The sequence below is a fragment of the Euwallacea similis genome, unplaced genomic scaffold (genome assembly GCF_039881205.1).
Source record: "Euwallacea similis isolate ESF13 unplaced genomic scaffold, ESF131.1 scaffold_49, whole genome shotgun sequence".
Lineage (NCBI taxonomy): Eukaryota > Metazoa > Arthropoda > Insecta > Coleoptera > Curculionidae > Euwallacea > Euwallacea similis.
Window position 1 is genome coordinate 99,006 of NW_027098674.1, and position 27,783 is coordinate 126,788.

At 35.3% G+C, this 27,783-nt stretch overlaps 1 protein-coding gene across 2 annotated transcripts; it reads left to right on the forward strand.

Moving 5' to 3' along the window:
* The first annotated feature begins 1,120 nt into the window (after positions 1–1,120).
* On the forward strand, positions 1,121–15,579 carry LOC136418948 (uncharacterized). 2 transcript variants are annotated; one of them, XM_066405150.1, is made up of 4 exons: positions 1,121–1,190; positions 8,901–9,110; positions 14,640–14,922; positions 14,972–15,579. In XM_066405150.1, the coding sequence occupies exons 3-4, from the start codon at positions 14,650–14,652 to the stop codon at positions 15,356–15,358; spliced, it is 660 nt and encodes a 219-aa protein (XP_066261247.1). In that variant the 5' UTR covers positions 1,121–1,190; positions 8,901–9,110; positions 14,640–14,649; the 3' UTR covers positions 15,359–15,579. The 2 variants fall into 2 exon arrangements, with proteins under 2 accessions (XP_066261247.1, XP_066261246.1); XM_066405149.1 differs by lacking the exon at positions 1,121–1,190 and having other exon boundaries at positions 8,826–9,110.
* Positions 15,580–27,783: the final 12,204 nt, after the last annotated feature.

Below are 27,783 nucleotides of genomic sequence, written 5' to 3' on the forward strand. Positions count from 1 at the left end.
TCCTTGGGGCACGCCTGCTTCAAGTGGGGCAGTTTCTGGAAGCAGAAAAGACGTTACCTATTTGAACGACGATCATGCGATCTTGGAGATAGCTGGCGATATACCTAAGCACCCCATTTTATAGATCAGCCCATCGTGCCAAACTCTGTCGAAAGCTCGTTCAACGTCTAGCAGGACCAGTCCGGAAGTCAACTGGTTCATCCTGCCTTTCATGGCATTTTCTACGACCTTTAGGAGCTGCATTTCTGTTGAATGCAGCCCCCTGAAACCGTATTGTTCGACTGGCACGATGTTTAGCTTCGTACAGTCGTCGGTTAGTGTTCGCAGTATGACTTTTTCCACGACTTTCCCAGCTCCACACAAAAGCGTGATTGGCCGATAATTCTATAGAAATTTTTTGTCCTTTTTGGGGATCATCTTCCTTTTAAAGGTTAACGAATCCTTTCTGACTTCCGCTATTGTCACTCGTCAAATGAGACTTGTGTGAGTGTCACTTGTTGGTGCAGGTTCTCGGAATGAGCGGCTCTCGACTGAGTAATGCACTACAACACCAATAATTGTCAAAAGCCACCCTATCCGGTGATTTAGTTTTCCGTTTCCGATACAAGTTAGAAAATGGCGAAACCAACGAGTAGTCCCCAATTCCTCAAGAAAAAGAGAGGAAATTTTCGATAATGTTGATTAGTCACAAAATTTCGTTCTCCAATTTTATTGGATACAATTGTTTCTTTTTGAGTCCTACATCTTCCTATAAGATCAGATCCCTAGTGATTAGGAACCAGGAAGTTAGAACCAAGGTCGACATGCCACATTGAATGAGTGTCGTTAATCCATTACGAATTATATCACTCTGAAAAAGGAAAACGTACGGACATTTTTCGAAAATAATCTAGTAACAGCAGACTAGTTCAATAACCAATCTTCTGTGAGAGTGTGGTAACCTCCATTTTCTTGATTTGATCTCGTAACTTTTTAAATTTAAAAGCATCAATTCAAAAATCGATCATTTTGATAAAACCAATGTGGCTTTGAAGAAAACAGCAACATATCATATAGCCCAGTCAGATTAGAACCGTATGCGAAAGGAAAACGCTCAACGCCGTCAGTTGTCAACGTCATACAGAACCATCGAGCATCGCTCGAAAATTTGTGGGTTTGTTTTCGTTTCGCCTTCGAAGGGAGAAGGTTTGGTGAGTATTAACTGTTTTTAGTAACTTTAGTTAAAGTGTTTTCTTAAATATTTATCACACTGATTTGAGAAAATACGGTAATTAATGTGGTTCTACAGGGTGCTCCAACGAAAAGTATGCACCTTGCTTTGCCCCTTTTTTTAAAATTTAAAACAGAAATGTCGGGGACACATTTTAAGCATAATTGCCAATCCACATGTTCAACCCTCTGCCGAGAGACAATACCATCTCTAAAATTTCAAATGGGAAGTGGGGTTGAGTGATTCACCATTTTAAAGGGCACACAAATATCTTTCTAATGATACCCTTATTTGTGGGATTTTACTTGCACGGTTAATGGAAAAACGATTTTAGGTTACCTCAACCCTGTAATTTTGGTATTAATGAAACATATATCTAAATTTTAGTTGTTAGGAGTCAAAACAAATTACTGCAATGAAATCTAAATTTTATTTTACTAGCAACTTGTGATTTCAATGACACTAAAACCGATATCTTTATCAGAGCAAAAAAAAAACCTTTTTTGTGTTGAAAATAAAGTTACTACAAAGTACCAAGTGTAGGAAAAGAATTTAGGCAAACGTTAATCCTGCATTAATTTAGCTTGGTTGCTTTCAAAATTATTTCAATTTTACAGTAAGAAATGGTGTATTTCATTTCAGAATGAATTGAAATTATTAAACTTTATTTTTAAAATAATAGTTGTGCTAGGCTTGCAGCTCTTTTGTTTAACCCATTATTGGCCATAATTCGAGTAGGATAAATTTTCCCCTTTTTACATTCAATATCAGCTAACTGTTTATAAGTGAAGATATTGTGAGAGAAAAAAGACTATTAAAAAATCATTGTTACGAAAAATAAGGCTCACCCCATTTTTGTGACAATGGCTAGAAATGACGAATATGTATTAAATAATTTGAAATTATAACAGTGAGAAAAATTTAATCAAAAGGGAATTAGTATATTATTTTACAATAAGTACCTATAATAATAATTAATTCCTTTTGTGTGGAACGTAGCGAAGTATATATCATGTATATTGGTATATTGCATTTACCACAAAGTCTTTTTGTCATTTTATAACATAAGGCACACATTCGGTGTGTCGTAATTGGCATTACTAAATCCCCTTTATCAACAAATCTTACATCCAAATTCACTCGTCCGCCAAGGAGTTTAGACTTCTGTGGACCCGTCCTTTTTGTGGTAGAGAAAGTGGTTTTTGAAAGGAAAGCCAGCACTATTCTTCTACGTACATTCAGAAGTGATACATTGTCTTCAGAATTTATTATTTGATACAATCTCCAATTGCTTACAATGCTTATCTCTAAAAACTGCGCGAAAGAAGGCCACCACCATTTTTTTGAAACGAACTCTGATTTTATACAGTGAAACTTCCTCATGTAACATGCCTGTTCCACCCATATGCAAATTATATTCCCGTATGACTTCCGATATAGGAATTTGAATTTGCTTTCTGTCCCAATGGCTGAATGCAGCTGTAATTAGTGGCTAGCGAAACAGGTTTGTTATCATTCCATTTTAAAATAAGCACTTCATTTGATCTGTCGAATCTATAATCAAAATAGCCTCGTTCTTCCTCTTTTTCCATCTGCTCTCAGTGGACACTTCTGTGTTCGGTTTTCTCAGATTGTTCCGGTTGCGTTTATTTTCAACTCTCTAAGATGGGACAGTATTCCATGGCTGATGAAAAAATTATCGAAAAATAATTCATATTTCTTATACTCATCAATGGGTATTGCAAAAATAAGGTTTGCAATAAGCCGAACACCCCACGTCCCCTCCCTATTTTCGGTTTTGCCGTAATATGTCTCAAATTTGAATAAATAGCCGCTCGAACTACATAAACACCATAGTTTGAACCAAATTTGATTGGCTTTTCGAGCATATGTACATTTTTGTGGAATGTTTATAATGTCGGACCATCATTTCATCATCTATTGATAAATGAGAATGTATAACACCGAATTTCAACAAGTTTTGCTTCAGCATATCAAAGTCGTAGATTGGACATTTTATCGTTTTTATCAAAGCGTTACGTATGGTTACTTAAATGAAGATATTTATTTATTTTTTTCAAACGCTTTCTCGACATTGCATTGTATACCAAAGGTACACCAGCATGCGTAGATTGTCGCCAATACGTGTCCTCTTGGGGACGCTTGTGATACCCACTAAACATAAAACGCTAATAAAAACTCTCAACTGTCCAAGTAAATTGTAACAAATTGAGTATCATTTGAAAGATATTTGTGTGCCCTTTAAAATGATGAATCACTCAATTCCACTTCCCATTTGAAATTTTAGAGCCGGTATTATCCCCCGTCAGGGGGTTGAATATATGGGTTGGAAATTATACTTAAAAGGGTACAGCAGGATAAGCATGGCGAATCGGCCTATGAAAGGGATTTCAAATTTTTTGTGTAGAATAGATGTATTCGGTTATAAAAACAATATCTACTTCGACTTTGGGTCGATTTTTCAAGGTGACCTTGAAATATGTCAAAAAGATCGCCTAAGTACCTTTATTACTTTAAACTCAAATATCTCAGGAACTAAGAGAGGTACAAAAATGAATCAAAAACCAGTTTGTAACTGAGACTCTGAAGAATATTTTTGTATTTTTTTTAATAATTTTTAGAAGGTCGCAATATTTTCAAAAATAAAAAAAATTTTATTGCTTTTTTTTTTTTTAGTGACAATCACAAATTTAATATATGTTATAATATGGTTCAAATTCTATCTCCTGTAAAAATTTCAATTTTTAAAAAGTGTCGCAATACATTCAAATATATAAAAAATCAAGAGCGCGTCATCAATTATTTATATTCGTTAATGTTTCGAGTATGAAATAGAAACGAATATAAAATATTATTCTATATAACAATTTAATCAACTATAGACATTTAGTCTTCATCACTATTTTCATTAATAACCACCAGAGTCTTAGTTTTTTTAAAAATGTTGTTAGATTTATGTATCCCGCCAGTCTAGATCCAAAAGGAATAAATAATATTAGGTATCAATTAAAGGCAAACGTCTAGACCCATTAAGAATATTGATGACTAGATAAAATAAATAAAATGTGAAATAGGACGTACATGCCCTATACAGAAGAGGTGTGTAATTTAGTCTAAAAAGGGACGCTGCTCTTGCTTCTCATACATAAAGAAATAAAACGCTCTTGCTTGTATTTTGATATCTAGTGCTGTGTTTTCATTAATACCCATTTTCCTATGAAAATCAAATAAATGTGATATTTAAAATACGTATTAAAATTATTATTATCCTTCCTATCCAGTTTTTTTATTGTATGACTTTGGTCCGGTAATATAGTATTCAACAGGGAACCGTTTTGTGCAAAATAAACAAAATGATTAAAAATTGAAGTTAGAGATTTTATATTATTAACCGATGATATGCTAAAATAAACAAACCTTTGTCTTGAATTAGTTTCATTATTTTGAGTTTGGTACGGCTTAGTTTTTATTAGAACAACGTTTTTAGCCCTATTATTATTTAGTTTAACTTAGTTTTTTTGTTACTTATTAGACCCATGTTCTACGGTTGTGTATATCCTTCAATCTAGCTGTTTGATCCAAATTTGGCGCGTGTACGTGGTTGGGTCGATTCACCCCTTTCGATACGATAACCGTGAACTACGTAGATCGTGGACTGGATTGATCGATTATGAAGGACCACCCTGAGTTCGCAGTCTCAGAGACACTGTTTTCGCGTATAAAAGAAACTAAACCTTCTTAACTTAACAAAGGTTTATTGATAACATTAACAACTATACAATATCGAGAAATGCGTTATTTAAAGAATGTTGACGAGAGTTTAAGGCGTACGAGTCTGTGATGAAGTGGCGAGAAAAGAGAGCTTCTTCCGTTTCGCACCCTCCTTAAGTATTGATACGGAGGTGTAACACCCATAGACGATAAGGCCCCATTAGTGGCTTCTAGGCTACCTTGTCGCGTTAAAGCATAACACTTAGAGGCATGATCGCTGGGCTTTTATTGGAGCCCAGCCATTGTATTCGTTTGGCGGTACCTTTAACTTAGATTTGCAATGTTAGTCTGACAAAGAATAGTGCTGGAAATCCCAATCATAAAATAACTTCCCTCAATCGAAGATGGGTGTTAAGCGCTGGGAATTCCAACAGTATTACCCAATGGCTGGGGTTGTCCATGGGCGTAACATCAGTTTCTTACTCACTTTGAACATTTAAACTAATAAATAACCCAACCATAATCCGTGATAAAACAATACGTCGCAAGTCCTAACACTAGCAATGTTCCGGCATGACCAGTTGCAGTCCCAATTTTGGTCCCGCAAGCGGTTTTAATATTTAATAATTATAATATATAAATAATTTAAGATTTACTGGATATTTCAAGATTCGAGTTAAGAAAAAACGTGTAGGTGTTGACTACGATTAGTATACAGGGTGGTGACGATTTCGATGTGTGATTATTGGGATCTTGAAAAATTGAATAGATAGAGAAATGGTTAAATTAGTTGCGCATTTTAGGACCCTCTCACATGAGCTTTTAATAGAAGGAAAATGTCCTGTCATTTTTTAAACATCTGAAAAAAATTGAAAATCGTCGATTTTGTTTTTTTTATCATTTTCTTTGCTATTATGAGGAGGTAAAATGAATTTTGGTATACACACTTAATCTATGAGGGGAATAAATTGACATTAGAAAAAAAACGGTACACGTTCTAATTTTCAAGATACGGCACCCAACTTTCGTTTTTTTACTATTGGATTGGATGGAGGAAAATTTCTTTTCCAAATATGTGCAATACATTTCAAAATGTTGTCAAAAAATCCCATATAATAGAAATAATACATATTTCTAATCGCCTTCACCATTTCATTTTTAATAAAGATATTTTTTGTATCTGATGGGCCGTGGCGGTGATGACGATTTCGATGTTACACTATTGAGATTTTATTTCTACAATATCCTAATGTTAGTATCTTACACCTAAAAACTTAACAAACGTTATACCTAGAATAAGTAACTAATTTAATATTTGTTCAAAATGGCCACCGTTATTTTCAACACAAAGCCGTGTTCTTAAGTTCATATGAATAAGACGTAACTATTTTAAATTTGAATAAACGTCATAGCAAAACAGTTTTCCCATTGCCGTTTTTTTATTCCTCACAATCCGATATAAAAAGTAACTTTATCAAAAATGAAATGGTGAAGGCGATTAGAAATACAGTAATGTTCGCTTATAACGAACCCCAAGGGACCGTAGTAAATAGTTCGTTATAACCGAAGTTCGCTATAAGCAATAAATGGTGTTATGATTGTTTTTTTAATTAATACATAACTCACTTTATTTACATACATATATATTTTAAAAAAGTCAACAAGTAACATTCTTCAACTAGTAACCAATTTAAATAATACATATTTGTTAAATTTAACAACACTTTTTAGGAATTAGAAAGAAAAAAATCGCTAATTTTGGTTTGTTTTATTGTGGTGAAATGAATTTCATTTATATGTAATTCCACATGGGCTATTCCATCGAGAACATTTTGTGGAGTATTTCGCGATTGAAGAAATTGACGAATACTAGAAACATATCGAAGTGCTTCTGTGGTTGTAGGAACGGATATTATTTCATTATTCTCATATGCTGCATCTTCGTCTTCCTCATCATCATCATAAGTGTCAGATGCAGAAGACACAGACGCAATAATGGCATTATCGTCTAAAAACTCAACGCTCACAAGATTGTCATCCACATGAACAAATTCATGAAAATCGTTGTTGGTTTGAAGAAAATCCTCTTGAATATCGGTTTTATTTTTGCATTGATTTTTTTTAAGCCATTCGACTAATGGTAAGTCATCATCTGAATCAAAATTCTCATTTTCGAGAAAACCGGCATGTCGAAAACAATTTCTAATCGTTTGCTTTGACACCTTTTGCCATGCCATATGAATAAAGCGTATTGCATCCAAAAGAGTAATAATAAATTTTTCCTTACCACTATCCATACAAGATATCATTTCCGAGAGGAGGAGTCGTCGATAATGACTCTTTAGACTATGGATAACACCCTGATCCATGGGTTGTAATTTAGAACTAGTGTTTGGTGGCATAAACACTAACGTAATCCACATCAAATTTTTAACATCGGGACGAGCCGGACAATTATCCACTAACAATATGATTTTTCTTTTTTTACGGCGTAATTCTTCATCCCATTCACGTAATGCATTTATAAAAATCTCTGAATTCATCCATGCCCTTTTATTGGACTTATAAGTTACTGGCAATTGTACAATATTCTTAAAACATCTAGGGTTTTTAGATTTTCCAATTACCAATAACTTTCTTTTTTCGGATCCTGTCAAATTCGCTACAACAAATATAGTGATTCTTTCTTTGGAAAGCTTTCCACCTTCACAGGTTTGCCCTTTAAACTTTAGTGTTCTATCAGGTGTAAGCTTGAAGAATAAACCGGTTTCATCTCCATTGAAGATGTCCACATCCTTAAAGTTTGACCTAATTATTGGCCATTTGTTTTGCAGCCAGTCATCTACAATGTTCATATCAACTGAAGTCGATTCTCCAGCAATTCTTCCACTCGTAATATTATGCCTTCTTTTGAACCTTTCGATCCAGCTTCTATTAAATTTCGGTTCCTGGTTTCCGGACACCTTACTTGCAAAATCTTCAGCTTTTGATTGTAATACAGCACCGCTAACAATTGCGTTATTATTTCTTTGTTGAGAAAACCATTTGAAGAGTCTTTGGGCTTTTTGATTTTTTTTACATTTGAATGTTGTCCACTTTCGAAGGTTTTTAGGATTGTTTCTTTATTTTTCCAAATTGTTGCAACCTAAAATTACATATGTATAGTCAAATTTTAATTCGTATTAATACTATTTCAAATTACATAATTTATTACAAAGCCGGAAAATTACTGGAATAACAAAAAAAAATATCTGTGAACATTGCATATTTTATTGTTCTTACCGTTGATTTACTTAATCCCATTTCTGAACAAATTTCACTCTGTTTGGCATGTCTCTGCAACCGTTTAACAATGTCATATTTACAATTTAAAGTTAAAGCTTTACGTTTTTTTTTTTAATGATATAACTCATGATTTTTTTAACGAACGAATTCTTTGAACGCTATCCTGAATGAATGCTATACTGGAACAACTGTGTCGTTTGTGTCAGCAATTTGCTTCAAACGATTTTGGACTTTCCCCGAGAATTGTTTACTTTTCTTCTTTGGGACTTCGGTAAAATCCCGCGTTAAGTTCGTTATAACCGTAAAGTTTTTCTATTCTTCTAAAAATTTAAGGTTCGTTATAAGCGAAAGTTCGTTGTAAGCGGGTTCGTTATAAATGACAAAAATAACATACGTTTAAATGTACTTGAGTTCGTACTTCATAGATTAGTTCGTTATAACCGAAAGTTCGTTATAAGCGGGTTCGTTATAAGCGAACATTACTGTATGTATTATTTTCGTTGTATGGGATTTTTTGAAAACATTTTGTAATATGTTGCACATATTTGGAAAGGAAATTTTCCCCTCTATTCAACAGTATAGTATAATATAAGCAAAAACTTGAAATACGTAGGATATCTTTACACATCACAACCTCTGAGCCTGATCGTCTACATGTTGATTATCTTTATAGCGTTCGACCTCATCATCTGCATCAAGAACCTGAAGCTATTAGCGCCTTTCTCTAGTTCAGCCAACATAATCATGCTAATTACCTTCGGAGTAGTGTGTTACTACATTTTCCAGAATCAGGAGTGCGTCAGCGATCGGCCTGCCGTTGGAAGCCTTGTGAACTACCCTCTGTACTTCGATACCCCCTGTTTCCCTTCAAGCAGTGGAAGTGGTAAGTTTCTATATTTCTTACTTTCAGTTTCTTTCAGTTAGTCATGACTTGCCTACTTCAATGAAGTTATCCCATTTTAATGGAAACAGCTTGATATCTCCTGAATTATTCGACTTTTAAAAAATGTTTCAAATAGAAGTTTTAGAATACGGGGGGGTTAAGAAAGGCAGCAATGCTCATTTTTTGCAGGGAATTGCCGTCAAGGTTATTTGAAGGTCAACTTTGACATTTTAAATGGCAACCTATATTTAAAAAAAATATTTCCCCCAAAAACTATCCAGAATCACACTAGGTATTAATTTGTAACAAAAAAACTATAGGTTGGCATTTGAAATGTCAAAGTTGACCTTCAAATAACCTTCCCAGCAATTCCTTGCAAAAAAATTAGCATTGCTGCCTTTCTTAACCCCCCCGTATTCTAAAACTTCTATTTGAAACATTTTTTTTAAAGTCGAATAATTCAGCAGATATCAAGTTGTTTCCATTAAAATGGGACACCCGGTTATTGTACAGGGTGTCCCATTTAAAGCTGCGATTGAAGATTACTCAAAAACGGTACGTTGTATGAAAAAAAATTTCAAATAGAAGTTTTCCAATAAAGAGGGAAACAGTCATGAAGATAGTGAGTTTTAGTCAAAACGTCATTTTAAGGTCATTTCAAGAGCAACTTTTTTTTCCAAATGGCAAACCCGTACTTTTTTTTATTAGACGTTTTGCTGCAGAGTTACCCTTGATTTTTGTCTAATTTTTGAGGAAGTCGAAATTATTGCATTTTTTTTTCTAGAAAAATTTTGCAATACATATTCTGTTTAAAACTCATAACAATCCTTCTAATAAAAAAAACATATTTCTATGAAAAAAAACATCTTCTTAAATTTCCTCTTGTTAGAGTCTACCTTATAACAAGGTCTACAGGAAATAGATATTATTTGTTCGACAATCAATCTAATTGTTTTGTGTGAAATTATTCAAAAAGTATTCTTTTCATTTGAAAATTCAATAATTGAAATGGATTGCTATATTTTGGATGAAAAATTAGAAATGGTTTTTATTTATGGAGAGGCTGAATGAAATGTTAGTCGGATAGTAGAACTTTATGCTGAAAGATTTCCGGATGAAAGAGTTCCCTGTTGGACGACTTTCAACAGTGTCATTAAAAATTTCAAAGAAACGAAAACATTGAAAAAAAAACAACACATCGCTCCAGAAGTGCAACACATGAAGGCAATCAAATAGCAATTTTTGCAGCTGTTGCCTTCGATCTCCATGTAAGTTGTCGTCAAATTGCTGCTAACTGAGGAATATCAAAGATTAGTGTCCAAAGAATTTTGAAGGTGAATAAATACCATCCATACATACATCAGGAACTCCATGGTATTGATTTCGAAAACCGAGTCAATTTTTGTAATTGGACAAGGCAGCAATTAAATCAAAAGGCAAATTTCTTCTCCAACGTTTTGTTTTCGGACGAATCCACATTCTCAAACCATGGTGCAGTGAATCGCCATAATCTGCATTTTTGGAGTGCTGTAAACCCATTGTCAGTGAATGTACGGTGTGGTATTATTGGGGAATACTTAATTGGACTTTTCTTTATTGAAGGAGACTTGAATGGAGAAATGTTCCGCAATTTCTTACATAATCATCTTCCGAAATTGTTAGAAAATGTTCCACTTGTGATTAGACGAGTGATGTGGTATCAACGTGACGGCTGTCCAGCCCATTTTTCTAGAATGTCTCTTGAAGTTCTGGATGAAATGTATCCAGATCGATGGATTGGACGGGGCAATCCAGTGAACTGGCTTCCTAGGTCGCCTGATCTGACCTCGCCAGATTTTTTCCTCTGAGGTTTTTTAAAGGACAAAGTTTATGCAGAAGTCCCAACAATTGCAGACGACATGAAAAGGAGAATTGAAAATGCGTGTCAATTGATAAATGGGGAGATGTTTCGCAGAGTAAACAATTTTTTTCGAATAAGAGTTGAGACGTGTTTGGAGCAGGAAGGACTTTCTTTTGAACAATTGCTTCTATACGTTTTTCAAATCAGGATTTTAAATTAATTTGCCAAATAAAAAAAATACATTTTTTTTCATAGAATTTTTTTTTTTTTATTAAATAGAAGGATTGTTATGAGTTTTAAATAGAATATGCATTGCAAAATTTTTCTAGAAAAAGAATGCAATAAATCTCAAAAATTGGACAAAAATTAAGAATAACTCTGCAGCAAAATGTCTAATAAAAAAATTGTTCAAATAAAAAATATTAATTTTTTGAAGATCTACAAGGATCTGTAAAAAAATGCGGGATTGTCATTTGAAAAAAAAGTTGCCCTTGAAATGACCTTAAAATGACGTTTTGGCTAAAACTCACTATCTTCATGACTGTCTCTTTCTTTATCGGAAAACTTTTATTTGAAACTTTATTTCATGCAACGTACCGTTTTTGAGTAATCTTCAATCACAGCTTTAAATGGGACACCCTGTATATGTATATGTCGGGGTAGAATTGTTAACATTCTCCATATTTAATAATTAGGGGGTTAATAAAAGCAAATCAATAGAAAGGCAAACTAACGAATTCACTACTACTCTACCGCTCCTTTGTCCTTCTATCTTTTTACTGACTATTCCCTGTTCTTTGTCCTAACTTTTCTCAGTTCTCGTGAATCCTCATGACCCAAGGGAAAATACCTGCTAGTCCCTGTTACCCAAGAACCATCGCCACACATGGGCACCTAATTGCGTCGGTAGTAGTAACCTCGTTCGATAGTTGCTTTATCTCAAGAAGCTCTGTCCGCCTGCCCGTTCTTTCTATTATCTATTCACCAACGATATATTGCTAAACTTAAGAACTAATAAATCTTCGACATATACATGTTTTACTTATTTTTGCTATAAAATGTATTAATTAACAGATTCGAAAAAATAAGTTCGTCACTTTTTCAGATTGTTCAATCTTCTTAATTAAACTTTTTGATTCATATAGGTAAGATTTATTTTGCGCTACATCTCAAATATACATAAATGCTGCAAAATCTTACAATAATTCTGTTAAAACTAAATAAATTACATTAACATAATTTTTTTCATCTACGTTTCAATTTTACAGTATATCACAATTTTACAGATTATTTATTTAAATGTTCGTTAAAAAATTGTTGCCGTAACACAAAGTCTGGAAGTTTTTTGGCACTTCCATTGTAGTTCGTATCGACGATGGCTCCAACGCAACTTCAACGGTTCGTTAACATAATCGATGTATATCTACGATCCACGTTACGATCAGGCTTCTTGGTTCATCACTTTTTTTGATTGTTCAATTTTCTTAATTAAACTTTTTGATTCATATGGTTTCATTTCGATTACAGAAATGATCATAACGATTAGAACAAAGATAAAAGTTTTAAAATTATAGAAGACTATTATATTAATAAATTTAATGAAAAATTAAAAAAAGCTCTACTCAACAATAATTATTTTCTAACATAAATAGGTTCCAGATATAATTTTATTGGCTCATGTGTATTTTTCACTCTTATTTCCTTTTTTACCTTAATGTAAAGCACCCCGGGTTATCATATATGTATTAACCTCTTACATTATTTCTTGTACTATTTTCTCATGGAAACCTAAGGACAATATTAGAACTTAATTAGAATGTATATTTACGTAGAAACACAATTCCTTTGTATAACTAACCCATCAAATTGTAATTAGCTGAAACTCAAAGTCTCAGTACTGTTTAAGGTTCAAACTACCCTTATTAATGTACTTTAGCAAAGTCCACGTAGATATCATTTATATAAATAGGGCAGTCAAGCAGTTAAGACAGAGTCCAACAGAAACCTTCAGACTGATCTTCACAAAACACTTACATAAAAGGGTCTTTACGCCTCGCTCTCGCTCTTGTATTATCGAGAAGTTAATAAAGTGTTATATTTTTGACTCGCGTATAGTTATTCCAACCCGGCACATTACATTAATATAATTTCATTTTATCGTCTTGTGTAATAAATTACTATTTTCTTCAAATGTACTCTATTTTTCAATACCATCAGAAATAATATACTATTTAAACAAAGCGATCATTATTTGGAAATGGTATTTAATGATTTTGTTGTGACTGATATTACATTTAATGATTTTAAATATATTTGTAAACAATGTTGGAATGTTGATTATGGATTCCTTATCTTTGTTGAAGATAAGTCTACTTGAACTAATTTGGCGCTTATCGCTTTTTCCAAAAAATGTTAAAAATGACTGCTTTTATTAATAAATTTGGCTCATTTCCTTTCTTTTAAAAACCGTTTAATATTTTTTAATAAAATGGATGTGACTTGTTTCAAGTATCTTAAAATTTTGTTTCAATTATCACTCATAGTTTAAGTGTCTTAAAAACTTACTTGAAGTATTATGAAGCTGTAGGCAGACACATCTGTGATAATGCTGATACATAACCATGCACCAATACATCTATTGATCCAGGAATTAGATATCTTTTATCATTTTTCCAACTAAGCGACTTTTTATTTAATTCTTCTTCTTATGACTCCTGATTACTCTTTGTTATGATCTCAAAGAGCGCACTCATCTTTCTCAATTTCTTTTAGCTTCTTTGCAACTGAGTTTTTTGCTCTAAAACTACATTTAAATCTCAAACCTATAAAATCCAATATATTTTCCGAGTGCAATGCATCCTTAAATTTTCCTATTATTTTTTTATTTTTATCTGAAAGCAAATTATGATATTATTATAACTAGTTTCCATAATCAAATATATGTGTATATACCCTCTATTGTTTAGCCCTATATTAAATTAGAATAAACCATTAGTCGTAAAGATGGAGAGTCTGTTTATCATCGTGGCTGAAACATAAAATACAGAAAACGACTCACCTATCAGTTTTGTTCTAACATAAGTGTGAATAGAATGATTGAGGGTTGCGAGCGTGGGAAGAAGGTGGAATGGTATGTGTTAATTCTTTTGAAGATAAACAGATGCACTCGGGGGTGACCCTGATGCATCTTTGGTACGTGGGGCATTCGATTCCCAAAAAGGCGAGAATAAAGTTGTTTGAGGACACGTGCGTGTATTTCATTAGAAATAAAACCCACCCGCTCTTTAACAATGTATATTTGGCCTCTAAACTGGCCGTGTTTCTTTCTCTTCATATTTATAGGAAGAACCGCAAATCGCTTATTTTTCAATTTCTTTCGCCCGAGATATCTAGAAACTGCAATTGCTAACAGTGCGTTTTCTCCGGTAAAAAATGTTTAGCTATTACCAAATCATATTGGATCATGGTATGTTTTGTAATTTGTAATCTGGCGTTATTTATTACATGCATTTTGTTACGCTACTGTTAGCAAACGTCATATTGACACGAAAAGTCCATTTACACTATCCAAAAATTAAAAAAAAAACGACTACTATGTAAATTTAAATGTAAACTGTTCCGTGACCACAATTGTACTTTGTGGAAGTATTAATATAAAAAAAACTTATGTACATTTATCTGTCCTGTAGGAAAGTAACAATGGAAAATTCTGCTATTCTGTCTCTATTGGAAGAGCTGAAGGCCAGGGGCGAAACCCTAAACGAGGTACTAAAATCGAAGGACAAAATGGCAGCGGACAAAGATAAAGTGATAGCGGACAAAGATGAAGTGCTAAAGAAAATGGCAGCGGACAAAGATAAAGTGATAGCGGACAAAGATGAAGTGCTAAAGAAAATGATAGCGGACAAAGATGAACTACACAAAAAAGTCCTTGAGACCGAAATTAGTAAAACTAATTTGAAACATGCTTTGGTAAGTTGTTTACAAAAGTCAATATTGAATAACACTTTCCTTATTTTAGAGCATTAAAAATACCGAATATTTAAGAGTAACTCGGTCACTTCATCTTCGTAGTGTTTGTGAGGAGTTTGAGAAAAGCTTACCAATGTTATCAAAACTCAATACCAGAAAGAGTCGGAGGGAAAAATGGACGGAAATGTTGCAGTCAGATGATATTAAATGCGTAGAAATTAAAAACTGCCTTGAAAAATGCGGTTTGGAACTAGGGCAAGTCCCGCAAATCGCCGTGAACATATTTGAAAAGATAAATAATGATGTCCATGGCGATTTTCGTCAAAGTGGAGACAATCTCTATGTTGTAACCAGACTTTTTGAAATTAACGAGTTGAAATTAATAAAATGCATCATTGAATGCTACGGTATAAGTCATGTCGTTTACGCCGAGTAATGCCGTAGTATAGTAAATGAATAAAGATATAAATTATAAGTTTTTTTTTATTCTTATTATTTACTTCTTGTTTTGTGAACTCTTTTTTTTTGTTCTACGGTTCCTTTCCTATAATTTATTTCCATTTTCACTTTTGAATTGTCTTGAATTAAATTCTTTCTTTCTTATAATTTACCTATTTTAATTCTTATATCTACTTTTGAATTGACTTGAACTTTTTCTGTAACATCTCTTTATTCTTCCTTTGTTCTTATTGTGTATCTTGCGTGAACTCATCTAACTTGAATTTCTCTTTTCTTCTTTTCAACTTTTCCTTCTTTATGATTTATTTTTCTTTATGACGTCTACCTATCTATATCTACTATGTTATATTACACAGGGTGATTCATAACTTATACGCATAAACATTTTTAAAAATTCTAGTAAAATATTTTTAGTTTTGAAAATAATTGAAAAGAAATGTTTATCAGGTATTATAATATTAGGCTGTTTCACATGAAATGTCCGATTTTAAGTCTTAATTTTTCTTCCGCCTATTTTTGCATCAAGACTTTTCTAGTTGTGCGCCAAATATATCGTTTCAAACCTGAGAGTGTGCTATTTCTTATCTGATATTTTTTGTGGGATTGTGTATAGTTCTGACACATTTTTGGACCGATCATGTCTAACATGTATCCAAGAGATTTTCGCGTCTTGTACTTATATGAGTGGAAAAGTGGGCATAACGCCGTAGAAGCTGCCCGAAATATCAACTGTACGTTTGGGGAGGGTTCTGCAAATGAACGCACTATTCGTCACTGGTATGCCAAATTCTAACCTGGAGACGAGAACCTGGAAATTGAAGACCGTGGTAAACCAAAGAGTGAATGATAAAATTTTGCAGGTGCTGGTTGAGGCAAATCCCCGCCAAACAGTCCGAGAACTTTCAGAAGAGCTAAACGTTAACATCGCAACAATTTCTCGGCACCTAAAGCTGATTGGGAAAGTAAAGAAGATGGATAAGTGAGTCCCGCACGAGCTTAATGAACGGCAGAAAATTTGCAATTCTCTGCTGATCCGAAACGACAGAGACCCGTTTTTGGATCGCATTGTAACGTGCGACGAAAAATGGATGCTGTATGACAACAGACGACGCTCTGCACAACTGGTTAGATGTCGATGAGAATCCAAAACACATGCCTAAAGTGAGTTTGCACCCAAAAAAGACGATGGTTACTGTATGGTGGTCAATGGGGGGCGTAATCCATTACAACTTCTTAAAACCGGATGAAACCATTACTGCAGAGAAATACTGTGCCGAACCTACCAAAATGCATCGAAAGTTGTCTGTTAAGCAACCATCATTAGTTAATATTAGGTCGTGTAGTATGAAATGAGTAGAATTGAATTGAAACTTTAGTCATTTTTTTTTCATGTGAAATGTTTTTATTGTCTGTTCGGGTTAGGGGGTTCGTTCCTCGATTGGCGCGAGAACCACCCTCGTGAATATTTTACAGGATCTCGTAACTCGCGGACAATGAACTCGGGATTACTTTACAATTCATTTATTGTACTATGTTAAAGAGCGGATAGGTTTTTCTAATGAAATACACGCACGTGTCTTCAAAACAACTTTATTCTCGGCTTTTTGGGAATCGAATGCCCAACATACCAAAGATGCATCAGGGTCACCCCCGAGTGCATCTGTTTATCTTCAAAAGAATTAACACATACCATTCTACCTTCTTCCCACGCTCGCAACCCTCAATCATTCTATTCACACTTATCTTAGGACAAAACTGATAGGTGAGTCGTTTTCTGCATTTTATGTTTCAGCCAAGATGATAAACAGACTCTCCATCTTTACGACTAATGGTTTATTCTAATTTAATATAGGACTAAACAATAGAGGGTATATACATATATATGTGAGCTTTCTTAAAGAAAGTGATACAGGGGTTGGTTATTAATTCATTTAAGGCAAGAGCAATAGTCCTGTTATCTTACAAGGATGGTGCTACGTCTTATCCTTGGGCATATGCGGTATGTCACAGACACCTATGAGTGCCCAATAGAGATTGACTAAACTTGTACTAGCTAAAGTAGATCGTTGCCTTAAAAGATAAAGAGGGTCTGTTTATCATATAGGGGTGTGAAAAGAATGATTAAGGGATGTAAGCGTGGGAAGAATGTGGAAGGTTTAGAGGTTGTTTTTGAAGATAAACAGATGCGCGGGGATGACTCCGACACCTTGTATGGGGGGGGGGCATTCTATTCCCGACCTTGGTCGAATAAAGAAATCTTGCTAAAACTCGTGTTTTTTTAATTTTTTTTTAAGAAGGGAATATTTTTTCTTACATCAGAAGTGGGATCATCTCACGTAAAGTACCATCGAGACGTAAATCGGTCGCGACGTGAACTATACCGTGTAGAAATACGGCTTGACGAATTTGAAGTGCTGTGAGTTCACGCTGAGTGCAAATATGGAAGAATTTGTGAAATTGTTAGCAGAATCCGTGAAGTCATTGCAGGACAAAAATAAAAGTGCAGTATCGACGTCCGTGTCCATCCCGATTTTCGACCCTTCATCGGACGTCCACAATGCTAGAAAATGGTGTCTTGAGATCGAGAAATTGGGGACCCTGTTTGATTGGACGGACTACGAGTTGCTGACGAGGAGTACTCCCAGCCTCAGAGGTGAGGCCGCCGAATGGTTTGCGACGTGGGAACCAGATGAGAAAACGTGGGAAGGTCTAAAACATGAACTATGTAGTGTGTTTCCGACAAAAAAGAACTTAAGTGAGAAACTGCGGAGAGCCAGTCTCTTCACTAGTGATTTGGCAGGTTCATACTGTGAGTATGCCAGAAAAAAATTATCCTTGCTCAAATCTTTAAATGTTAATTTAACCGAAAGTCAATGTTTGGAAATCATTATTGGGGACATTGACGATGTCCAAGTCAAAACGGCTGCCTTCAACAGTAAGATTAATAATGTCAGCGAATTATTAGATCTTCTGGCGAATTATAATAAAAATAACCGTAAATCCGATTCCGGTAAACTTAAAAGGAATTATCCGTTCGATTTAAAAGTTCAACGAAACTCTGATGCTAAGTTGTGTTTCATTTGCAATGATCCAGGACACCTTAGTCGTGCCTGTCCAAAAAGAACGAGATTTGGTCATTCTGTAGATAGTGTTAAGGGTAAATTTCTAGATAGAAGTAAGCTTACCTGTAGTTTTTGCCATAAAACGGGGCACAGGGTTGATGACTGTTTTCAGAGAAAGCGGGAGCAACCGTCCACCTCTCGTCAGGTGAACTTTTTTTGCGCGAACTTAGACAAAAATTTCTGCACCCAATTTAAAATCCAAGATGTTTTGGTTAACTGCTTAGTAGATACCGGCGCTGAGTGCAGTTTAATATCGGAAAAAATTATTAAGCAGTTAAACTGTAACTTGGAGCCAACCTTTCTAACCTTACGTGGCATAGGGGCGTCCTCTCTAGTTGTAAACACAAAAACGATTTTAAATATAGAGAGGGACGGCACTGCTTTCGAAATCGTTTTTTTTGTGGTTGATAGTTCCGCCATTGTCCCCGACTGCATATTAGGTCGCGATCTTTTTAATCACCCCGGGGTCCAGCTTCTTACAGACGATAAGGGCACCTGTGTTTATTTAAAAGATGACCGTGGGTCGTCACCTAAGGCCGTAAACACCATTTCCGTTTCGGCGGAAGTTGTGAAGACGCCCTTACGGGGACGAGATTTAAAGGATTTATTGGCATTACTCACGAAGTATAGCCAATACATCACTACTGGAATTTCAGTGTCACCAATTTCTACCGCGGAATTAGAAATTAAATTAAAGGATGACAAAGTAGTTAACTTCCGTCCTTATCGAATGGCTCATTCTGAACGAGAAAAGGTAAAATTAATCATTAAGGAATTACTCGAACATAATATTATACGCGAAAGCAACTCCCCCTTCGCAAGCCCCATAGTTCTTGTTCACAAAAAAGACGGGAGCACTCGTATGTGCTGTGATTTTCGGGCGCTGAATAAAATCACTGTTAAGGATCGTTTTCCCTTGCCCAGAATCGATGATCAGCTTGACCGTTTAGGTAAAAATAAGTATTTCACCACCTTGGATATGGCATCTGGATTTCATCAGATACCAATAGCCAGGTGTTCGATCGAAAAAACTGCTTTTGTGACGCCTGATGGGCACTATGAATATTTGCGAATGCCGTTCGGTCTCTCGAACGCACCGGCTGTTTTTCAGCGGGCGATTTGTGGCGCTCTAGGTGATTTAAGGGATAGGGATGCCATGGTTTACTTAGACGACATACTTATTCCTTCAATGACCATACCTGAAGGCTTGAAAAAATTAGCTAGAGTTTTGGATTGTCTCACGGAAGCAGGTTTTTCGTTAAATATCAACAAGTGTAACTTTTTTGTAAGGCAAATCGAGTATTTGGGTCAGGAAGTTTCTGAAGATGGTATACGGCCAGGGAAAAATAAGGTGAACGCCCTCTTGAGAGCCCCTGATCCATGCAGCGTCAAGCAAGTGAGGCAATTTATGGGTCTTGCTAATTATTTTCGTAAATTTGTCCCGGAACTGGCGGCACGTACGGCCTGCATCACGAAATTGACAAAGAATAACGTGCCTTTTGACTGGGGGGATGAGCAAAAGATCGCGAAATCTTATGTTTGCGCCTTTCTTAGTCAGAGACCTCTACTAGCCGTCTTTGATCCGACTTTGGGAACAGAACTCCATACAGATGCTAGCTCAGTGGGTTACGGAGGCATCCTCTTTCAGAAACACGACAATCATTTGCGAGTGGTTGCTTACTTTTCTAAAAGAACATCGAGCGAGGAGTCAAAGTACCACTCCTACGAGCTGGAAACCCTGGCGGTATATTATGCCATTAAACATTTCCGGGTTTATTTACTTGGCACGAAGTTCAAAGTCGTAACCGATTGTAATTCTCTTAAGCTATCCCAAAACAAAAGGGAATTAATACCGAGGGTAGCCCGATGGTGGTTATTTTTACAATCGTACGATTTTGAAATAGAATATCGCAAGGGAAAATATATCCAACACGTGGACTACTTTAGTAGGAACCCCATTGACGAGGTCATTGACCCCGAGCTCGTAAGAATTCAGACTGTGACCACGGACAATTGGTTAAAGAGAGCCCAAAGAAAAGATCATGAAACCCAGGGCATCATAAGCAAACTAAACGACGGGAAACTCACGACCGACTATTTTTGTCAAAACGAGTTGTTATTTAGAAAAATTAACCCTGGTCGAAACCCGCCTATTTACTGTGCTTTTATACCCAAGGGTAGCCGTTTAGGATTACTAAGATTATTTCACGACGAACAATGCCACATCGGCCCCGACAAAACCTTAGCTAAAATAAACCACTATTTTTGGTTTCCTGGGATGGCGAAGTTCGTAAGAAAATATTGCAACCATTGTTTGAAGTGCATTATTAGTAAAAATCATACTGGTCCTAAACAGGCACATTTGCACCCTATTGATAAAAGACCGATACCATTTCATACAGTCCATGCTGATTGTGTGGGTCCGTTCCCAACTTCGGCCGAGGGTTATAAGCACTTATTACTTTTGGTCGACTCTTTTACGAAATTTTTATTTTTGGTACCACTTAAGACCTTGTCAGGTACTGAGATGTGCAGTGCCATGACCTTGTACTTAAATATGTTTGGTATCACGTGAAGATTGATCTGCGATAGGGGTACCAATTTTACTGACAGTTTAGTTCAAAGATCACTCTCGGAACTGGGTATTCAACAACATTTTGTTGCCAAAAGTGCTCCACGGGGCAATGGACAGGTGGAACGCTATGTGGGCACAGTCACCAACTTGCTTAGGGCAGAAATAACTAATAAAACAGAATGGCCGAATGTAATTCAAAAATTGCAAAATACATTGAACACTACGGTACAAGAGACAACTGGATTTTCGCCAGTGTATTTGTTAACAGGGGTTGAAGGCAGTAGCTCCGATGTAAAAGCCTTGACAGCGTCCATTTCGTTGAAGGACGTCCCCAATAATTTATTAAGCGATCGAGAACTGGCATACGAACGTATGAAGAAGCAAGCGGATCTGGCGAAAAATCTGTTCGACAAGAAAAGAAGGTCAAACAAGGTATTTGTAATAGGTGACTACGTCTATCACCCTTCAGGCAATAGTCATTTGGCAAAATTAGACGACAGGTATGAGGGACCATTCGAAATAACTCGAGTTCTCCCTAATGAAAGGTATGCGCTGAAAAGTCTTGCGTCAAATCGAAAACGAATTGTGACCAAGGACATGATCAGATTATGGCCTGACGACCTATCGGACAATTCATGATTTATTTACTTTTATTTTTGTAAAGTTGTTGAAAGCGGGACGCTTCGCAACCAATGTTTAGTTGATCTGTTGAAAGCGGGACGCTTTACAGTTCATATTTTAGTGTAGGGTTGTTGGAAGCGGGACGCTTCGCAACCAATGTTTAGTTGATCTGTTGAAAGCGGGACACTTTACAGTTCATATTTTAGTGTAGGGTTGTTGGAAGCGGGACGCTTCGCAACCAATGTTTAGTTGATCTGTTGAAAGCGGGACGCTTTGCAGTTCATATTCTGTTAGTATTTTCCTTATTTTTGTATAGTTGTTGGAAGCGGGACGCTTTGCAATTAATGTTAGTAGTCCTGTTAAGAGCGGAGCACTGTATAGTTCCTGTTCTTTATCGTAGTGATGTTAAGGGTGGCACGCTTTGTAATTTGTGCTTTTGTTGTCATGTTGTAAGCTATAGCTCTTCGCACTCTGTAGTTTCATTAATACCTAGTTCTAAGTTCTCTGTGTATTACGTTTCTGTTGGTAATTGTTAAGGAAATTCGAGAGCGAATTTGGTGTCAGGATTGACCGTGTGAGCTTTCTTAAAGAAAGTGATACAGGGGTTGGTTATTAATTCATTTAAGGCAAGAGCAATAGTCCTGTTATCTTACAAGGATGGTGCTACGTCTTATCCTTGGGCATATGCGGTATGTCACAGACACCTATGAGTGCCCAATAGAGATTGACTAAACTTGTACTAGCTAAAGTAGATCATTGCCTTAAAAGATAAAGAGGGTCTGTTTATCATATAGGGGTGTGAAGAGAATGATTAAGGGATGTAAGCGTGGGAAGAATGTGGAAGGTTTAGAGGTTGTTTTTGAAGATAAACAGATGCGCGGGGATGACTCCGACACCTTGTATGGGGGGGGGGGGGGCATTCTATTCCCGACCTTGGTCGAATAAAGAAATTATTGGATTATGGGGTATAGAAATAAAAGAATCTAAGACAGATCACTTCTGTTAGAACTCTAATTCCTTTATTACAGTCAGAAGGCACGTGTTAACGGTCAAATGATCTGTAACGAACTAACTACTAAAAGCTCACACTTTTACTACTCATCTGTATTAAAAGGGTCAAACACTGCAACCATTCTCTTGATTTATTGTCCTGATCATCTGGTCTTTACATGGGTGAAATATTAACTTAAAGAAACAAAAAGACCCAAAAAACCCTACTTTCTTCTTTCTTCTGTTTTAAGAAAAGGAGTCATAAATTGAACAAACTTGACTCTTACAGACAATAAATTAGAGAACATAAAGACTATTGAATTTTGGACGGGAACACTTGTATCAGAAATCCAACAGAAATCTTGCTAAAACTCGTGTTTTTTAAATTTTTTTTTAATAAGGAAATATTTTTTCTTACATATATTTGACTATGGAAACTATAATAGTTATAATACTTGTTTAAAATTTCAACAAAGGACTATCATTTTCTGATGACGTACAATCAGATGAATCGTCATTATAGACTAGCTTAACACAAAAACTACTGAACATATTAACACTCATGGTGAGTTTCACAAAAAATATTGGAAATACAATGTCAATTTGACATACAAATAAGTATGCTAAGATGAACTTATGTCACTTCCACAGCAGATTGCAAAATCGCAAAAGAATCGTCATAAAACGTTAGAAAACCCCGGTAGGCGATATGAATAAAAAATATTTTCGTAGTTGCCGGACTTGCTAGCGCTCGTCAGTCAAACCAGCGCAGCGATGGAATCATCACAAAAATCTTACTTTTTGCTCTACAATTAATAATATACTTAATATTAAAATCAGGCAATAGGAAAGAAAGAAGTAATGATAGTTAAAGATTTACTGCTAGTGTATGTACGTATTGTTTTTGAAAAATACACACCCCACGGTACAACGCTAAAAAGCAGTAGTGGCCATTTTGACCTAAAAACTATTTTGGGGTATAGAATTCCTAGTATTTTATTAAAATTTGTTGTTATTTTTTACCAAAAACCAAATCAAACTACTAATGATTTATTGGTGAATCTTAGGATTGAGCTTAATATTAGTAGCTCCTAAAATAGTAAAGATTGGAAATACTGCTTTTTAGCTAAGCAAGGCAGATTAGGTGGCTTTGCTTCGTAAATTGTAAGATTATACATGCAAATTTTGCGAGAGTAGTACGTTGAGCTAACATTAGATGATGAAATCTGTAAAACTGATTGAAGATCGAAAGTAATAGATCTAAAATGTCCCTCTTTAGTGGCCTTTTCTTTATTCACATTTTTCGCAGAGTAACACCCTTTTTTTCGGATCAGGTGTCGTTTCGTAGGCCTTATCACATGCGGCATTCGCGGGATCATGTTTGTTCCTTTCACAGATTTGGCATAAATCTCTTTTTGGTTTAAAAAAGGAAAAGTTATATTGTTTTCTAAAAACTCTTCTGTAGGTGGTCACAGATGGATACGGTTTACCTTCTGCTATACATGATTCTTTAAAAAGGTGGTACATTTTTGAAATCGACAAAGTACCATCTAAATACAGCCTTTTAGACGATTGACAGATATAATGTGACTCTATGGCTGGGAAACTCTTTGTGTTATATAGCAACAATTATTTCCTGTGATGTTTTGTTGGCAGACTCAAACCTTCCCCGTTCGTCTGCACCGATATAATTTTCTGCCAGGCCTTTATAACGAAAAACATTTAAAACACTGTCGTTGCTTATATCGAGTGTTTTTAAATAAAATGCTTGACACACTCTAATTTTCTTTCCATCTTTCTGAAAGAAATATTTTTTCGAATTTTGGCAGCGGGCTTATTGCCATTTCAGGTTCTTCTCTCTGGGAGGTTAGCAGTAATAGTTTGAAGAAGAAAGTCTTTTGCCGTTGAAAATCTGCTAGCTTCCAATATGCTGCGCTTATAACTTACCTTTCTGCATCAGTAAAACTGTTTTGGCACTTAAATCGACAATGGTTACAGTTAATTGGCTGGCTATGTTTAGCATGTCTGGGTTTCTCCCTCACTGTATAAAGTAAACCTTCACTCTTTCTTTTTTTTGCTACATTACGCTTTCAACCACTAGGGTTACCTCTTTTCCACTTGATTGGTTTTTTATTAGCCTCTGCTTCAGTTAGCGTTTCAATAAAAACATAAAACGACTATGATAAACATGTGATAATATTCATAGCTTTGATTTAACTACTAATAATATTAAAGATGAATTGGAGCGATTACTTGATCAGTACAATCGTAAATACCGATCGCCGATCATGTTGAAATTGTTAAGCTTTTGGCGTTAACATCAAATATCTTTGACATTTTTGATATTTACCAACTTGAATTAGCCATACGATCAAATAAGTTTTTATTTTTGTGTGCTTAATAGAAGATAATAATTTTCTTAGGAACCTTCATCTCAAGAACTTAAATCCAACAAATCGTAATTGGGATCATTCACAGAATCATCATCGTCTTCAAAAGTATCAAGTATTTCTCCTGTCTCTTGTTTAATCAAGTCATCCTGATACGATTCATCACTTTTGTACTCTGCTTTGAAGTGCTTGTGTATTTTACGATTATTTGAATTTGTCCCTCCTGAGATATGTGGTGTGTAATGGAACTCGCGAAACAAAACTCGGGAACACTTTGGTAGATTTTTTATTCCCCTCGTTATGATACACACAACCCTTAATCGTTTACAAAACTAAAGATCTCGGGATTAAATTGACATTTCAATAGAGAAAGCCAAGAGTTACTGAGGGAAGTGACAAAATTCCGGGAGCATCGAGTTATGTTATTATAACTGTTATGGTCGTTTTACAAGCTTCGGGGTATCTTAAGTACCAAATCTGGGAGTCAGTACCCATAGGCGTACTCCAGTTTTAGGCAATTAACAAGACAATCCACAGATGGTAATTTTCTAAATTCTTAACCCGTAACGTCAAGGTAATGGTAAGAAAAGATTATTTACGGGGGTGTTGCAGCTGTAATGAGATTTTAGCAAAATGTGGATATTTTAGACTTTTGTCTTGACGAGGAAAAAGAGTGAAGGTTTTTTTATGTAAGGTAACCCTTATAGGAAGATAATGGGTTCCCAACATATGACCATCCCGGACATACCACTAAAGTAGTGGAAATTCATAGGCGTATCCTAAGGGTACATTACACTTACACAAAACTATTGCTACATTTATTATCATAGTCTGTATGTTCTATACTGAGGGTGATAATCGTGGTACTTTATCTCGAGGGAACTAAGAGAAAAATGATATTAAGAGAGGTTTTAAGGGTCGTTTTGAGTTTATATAGCTAACGAACCCTTTCGCTATTTCCGCCCCTGCTACTCGTCAACTGTCACTTCTGTGAGTATCACTTGTCGGTGCAGGTTCTCGGAGTGAACTGATCTCGAGTGTATAATGCACCACAGTGCCTTATCCAGTCAAAATAAAAAAATGGTGATAAAGGCACCAGCGAGTGTGATCGAGAAGCCGATAAAGAGTGCCGCTGGAATAATCACTTCCCTTATCGGGAAGTAGCGGGTAAAATCTCAATAATCGCTGACAAAGGTGCGATTTGGATAGGCGTTGCATCTGGATAACTTATAATTTGTATATACAAGAGCAAGCCTTAACACTAACCTTTAAATAGACACAAAATATAAAAGCAGATAGATTCAAAAATCGGGATTTTTCCTAAAATAACCCTCGTTTATATATTTTTTGTATTTTTATTGTATTTTAGGTCCTTTATATCCGAACTAAATTACATTGGTTAAAATATACGTGAGCTTTCATAAAGAAAGCCATATGCAGTTACTTATCAACTTATTTAATGTAAATGCAAAAAACATGTTGTCTCATAATATTGTAACTTATCCTTGAACATGTGCGGAATATCACAGGCACCTACTGGTGCCCCATTGTAAATTAGAAATGGACTAAACTTGTACTAGTCAAAATAGATCATTCGTGGTAAAGATAAAGGTCTGTTTATCATCTCGCCTAAAAACATATGGAGGTGCGAATAAGATGATTAAGGGATGTGTAATGTACCCTTAGGCTACGCCTATGAATTTTCATTACTTTGGTGGTATGTCCAGGATGGCCATATGTTGGGAACCCATTATTTTCCAATAAGAGTTACCCTTCATAAAAACTTTCACTCCTTTTCCTCGTCAAGACAAAAGTCTAAAATATCCACATTTTTGCTAAATCGCACTACAGCTGCAACACCCCCGTAAATCAACTGTTCTTACCATTATCTTAACGTTACGGGTTAAGGATTTAGAAAGTTACCATCTGTGGATTGTCTTGTTAATTGCCTAAAACCGGAGTACGCCTATGGGTACTGACCCCCAGATTTAGTACTTAAGATACCCCGAAGCTTGTAAAAGGACCATAACTATTTTGACCATAACGATTATAATAATATAACTCGACGCTCCCGGAATTTTGTCACTTCCCTCATTAACTCTTGGCTCTCTCTATTGAAATGTCAGTTTAATTCCGAGATCTTTAGTTTTGTAAAAGATTAAGGGTTGTGTGTGTCATAACCAGCGGAATAAAAATCTACCAAAGTGTTCCCGAGTTTTGTTTCGCGAGTTCCATTACAGTGGGGCCAAGGTTAAGTTAGTATTATTGGTTGGGCCAAAGGCCGAGTTAGTACAGAACAAATACAATTCTTCATGAGAAATACAATTAAGCTCGAATATCAGTTAATTTTTCCTAATTCATAAGATAGGTACATTACAGTGTCGAAGTAATTTGCGACAGGTTTTATCTAAGGGATAAAAAATTTTTTTCATTTAAATTTACGGTAAGTAAAACTTAAACTTGTTTTATCAAAACCTTATAGATTTAGGTATTTTATGGGTTGTTTATATAAAAAAAAATTATATTAATTAATTGATTTTTAATGATCTTTGAAATAGAGTGCTAGTTTCCTAATTTGAACTTCAGTGAATTTCCTAAATTGAACCTGGGTTTAATTTAGAAAACCTAAAGTTAATTTCGAAAACTTAATTCTAATGAAACAGACTTAACAATTTCTTGTGTTCAAGATGTCGAAACGGGGTTC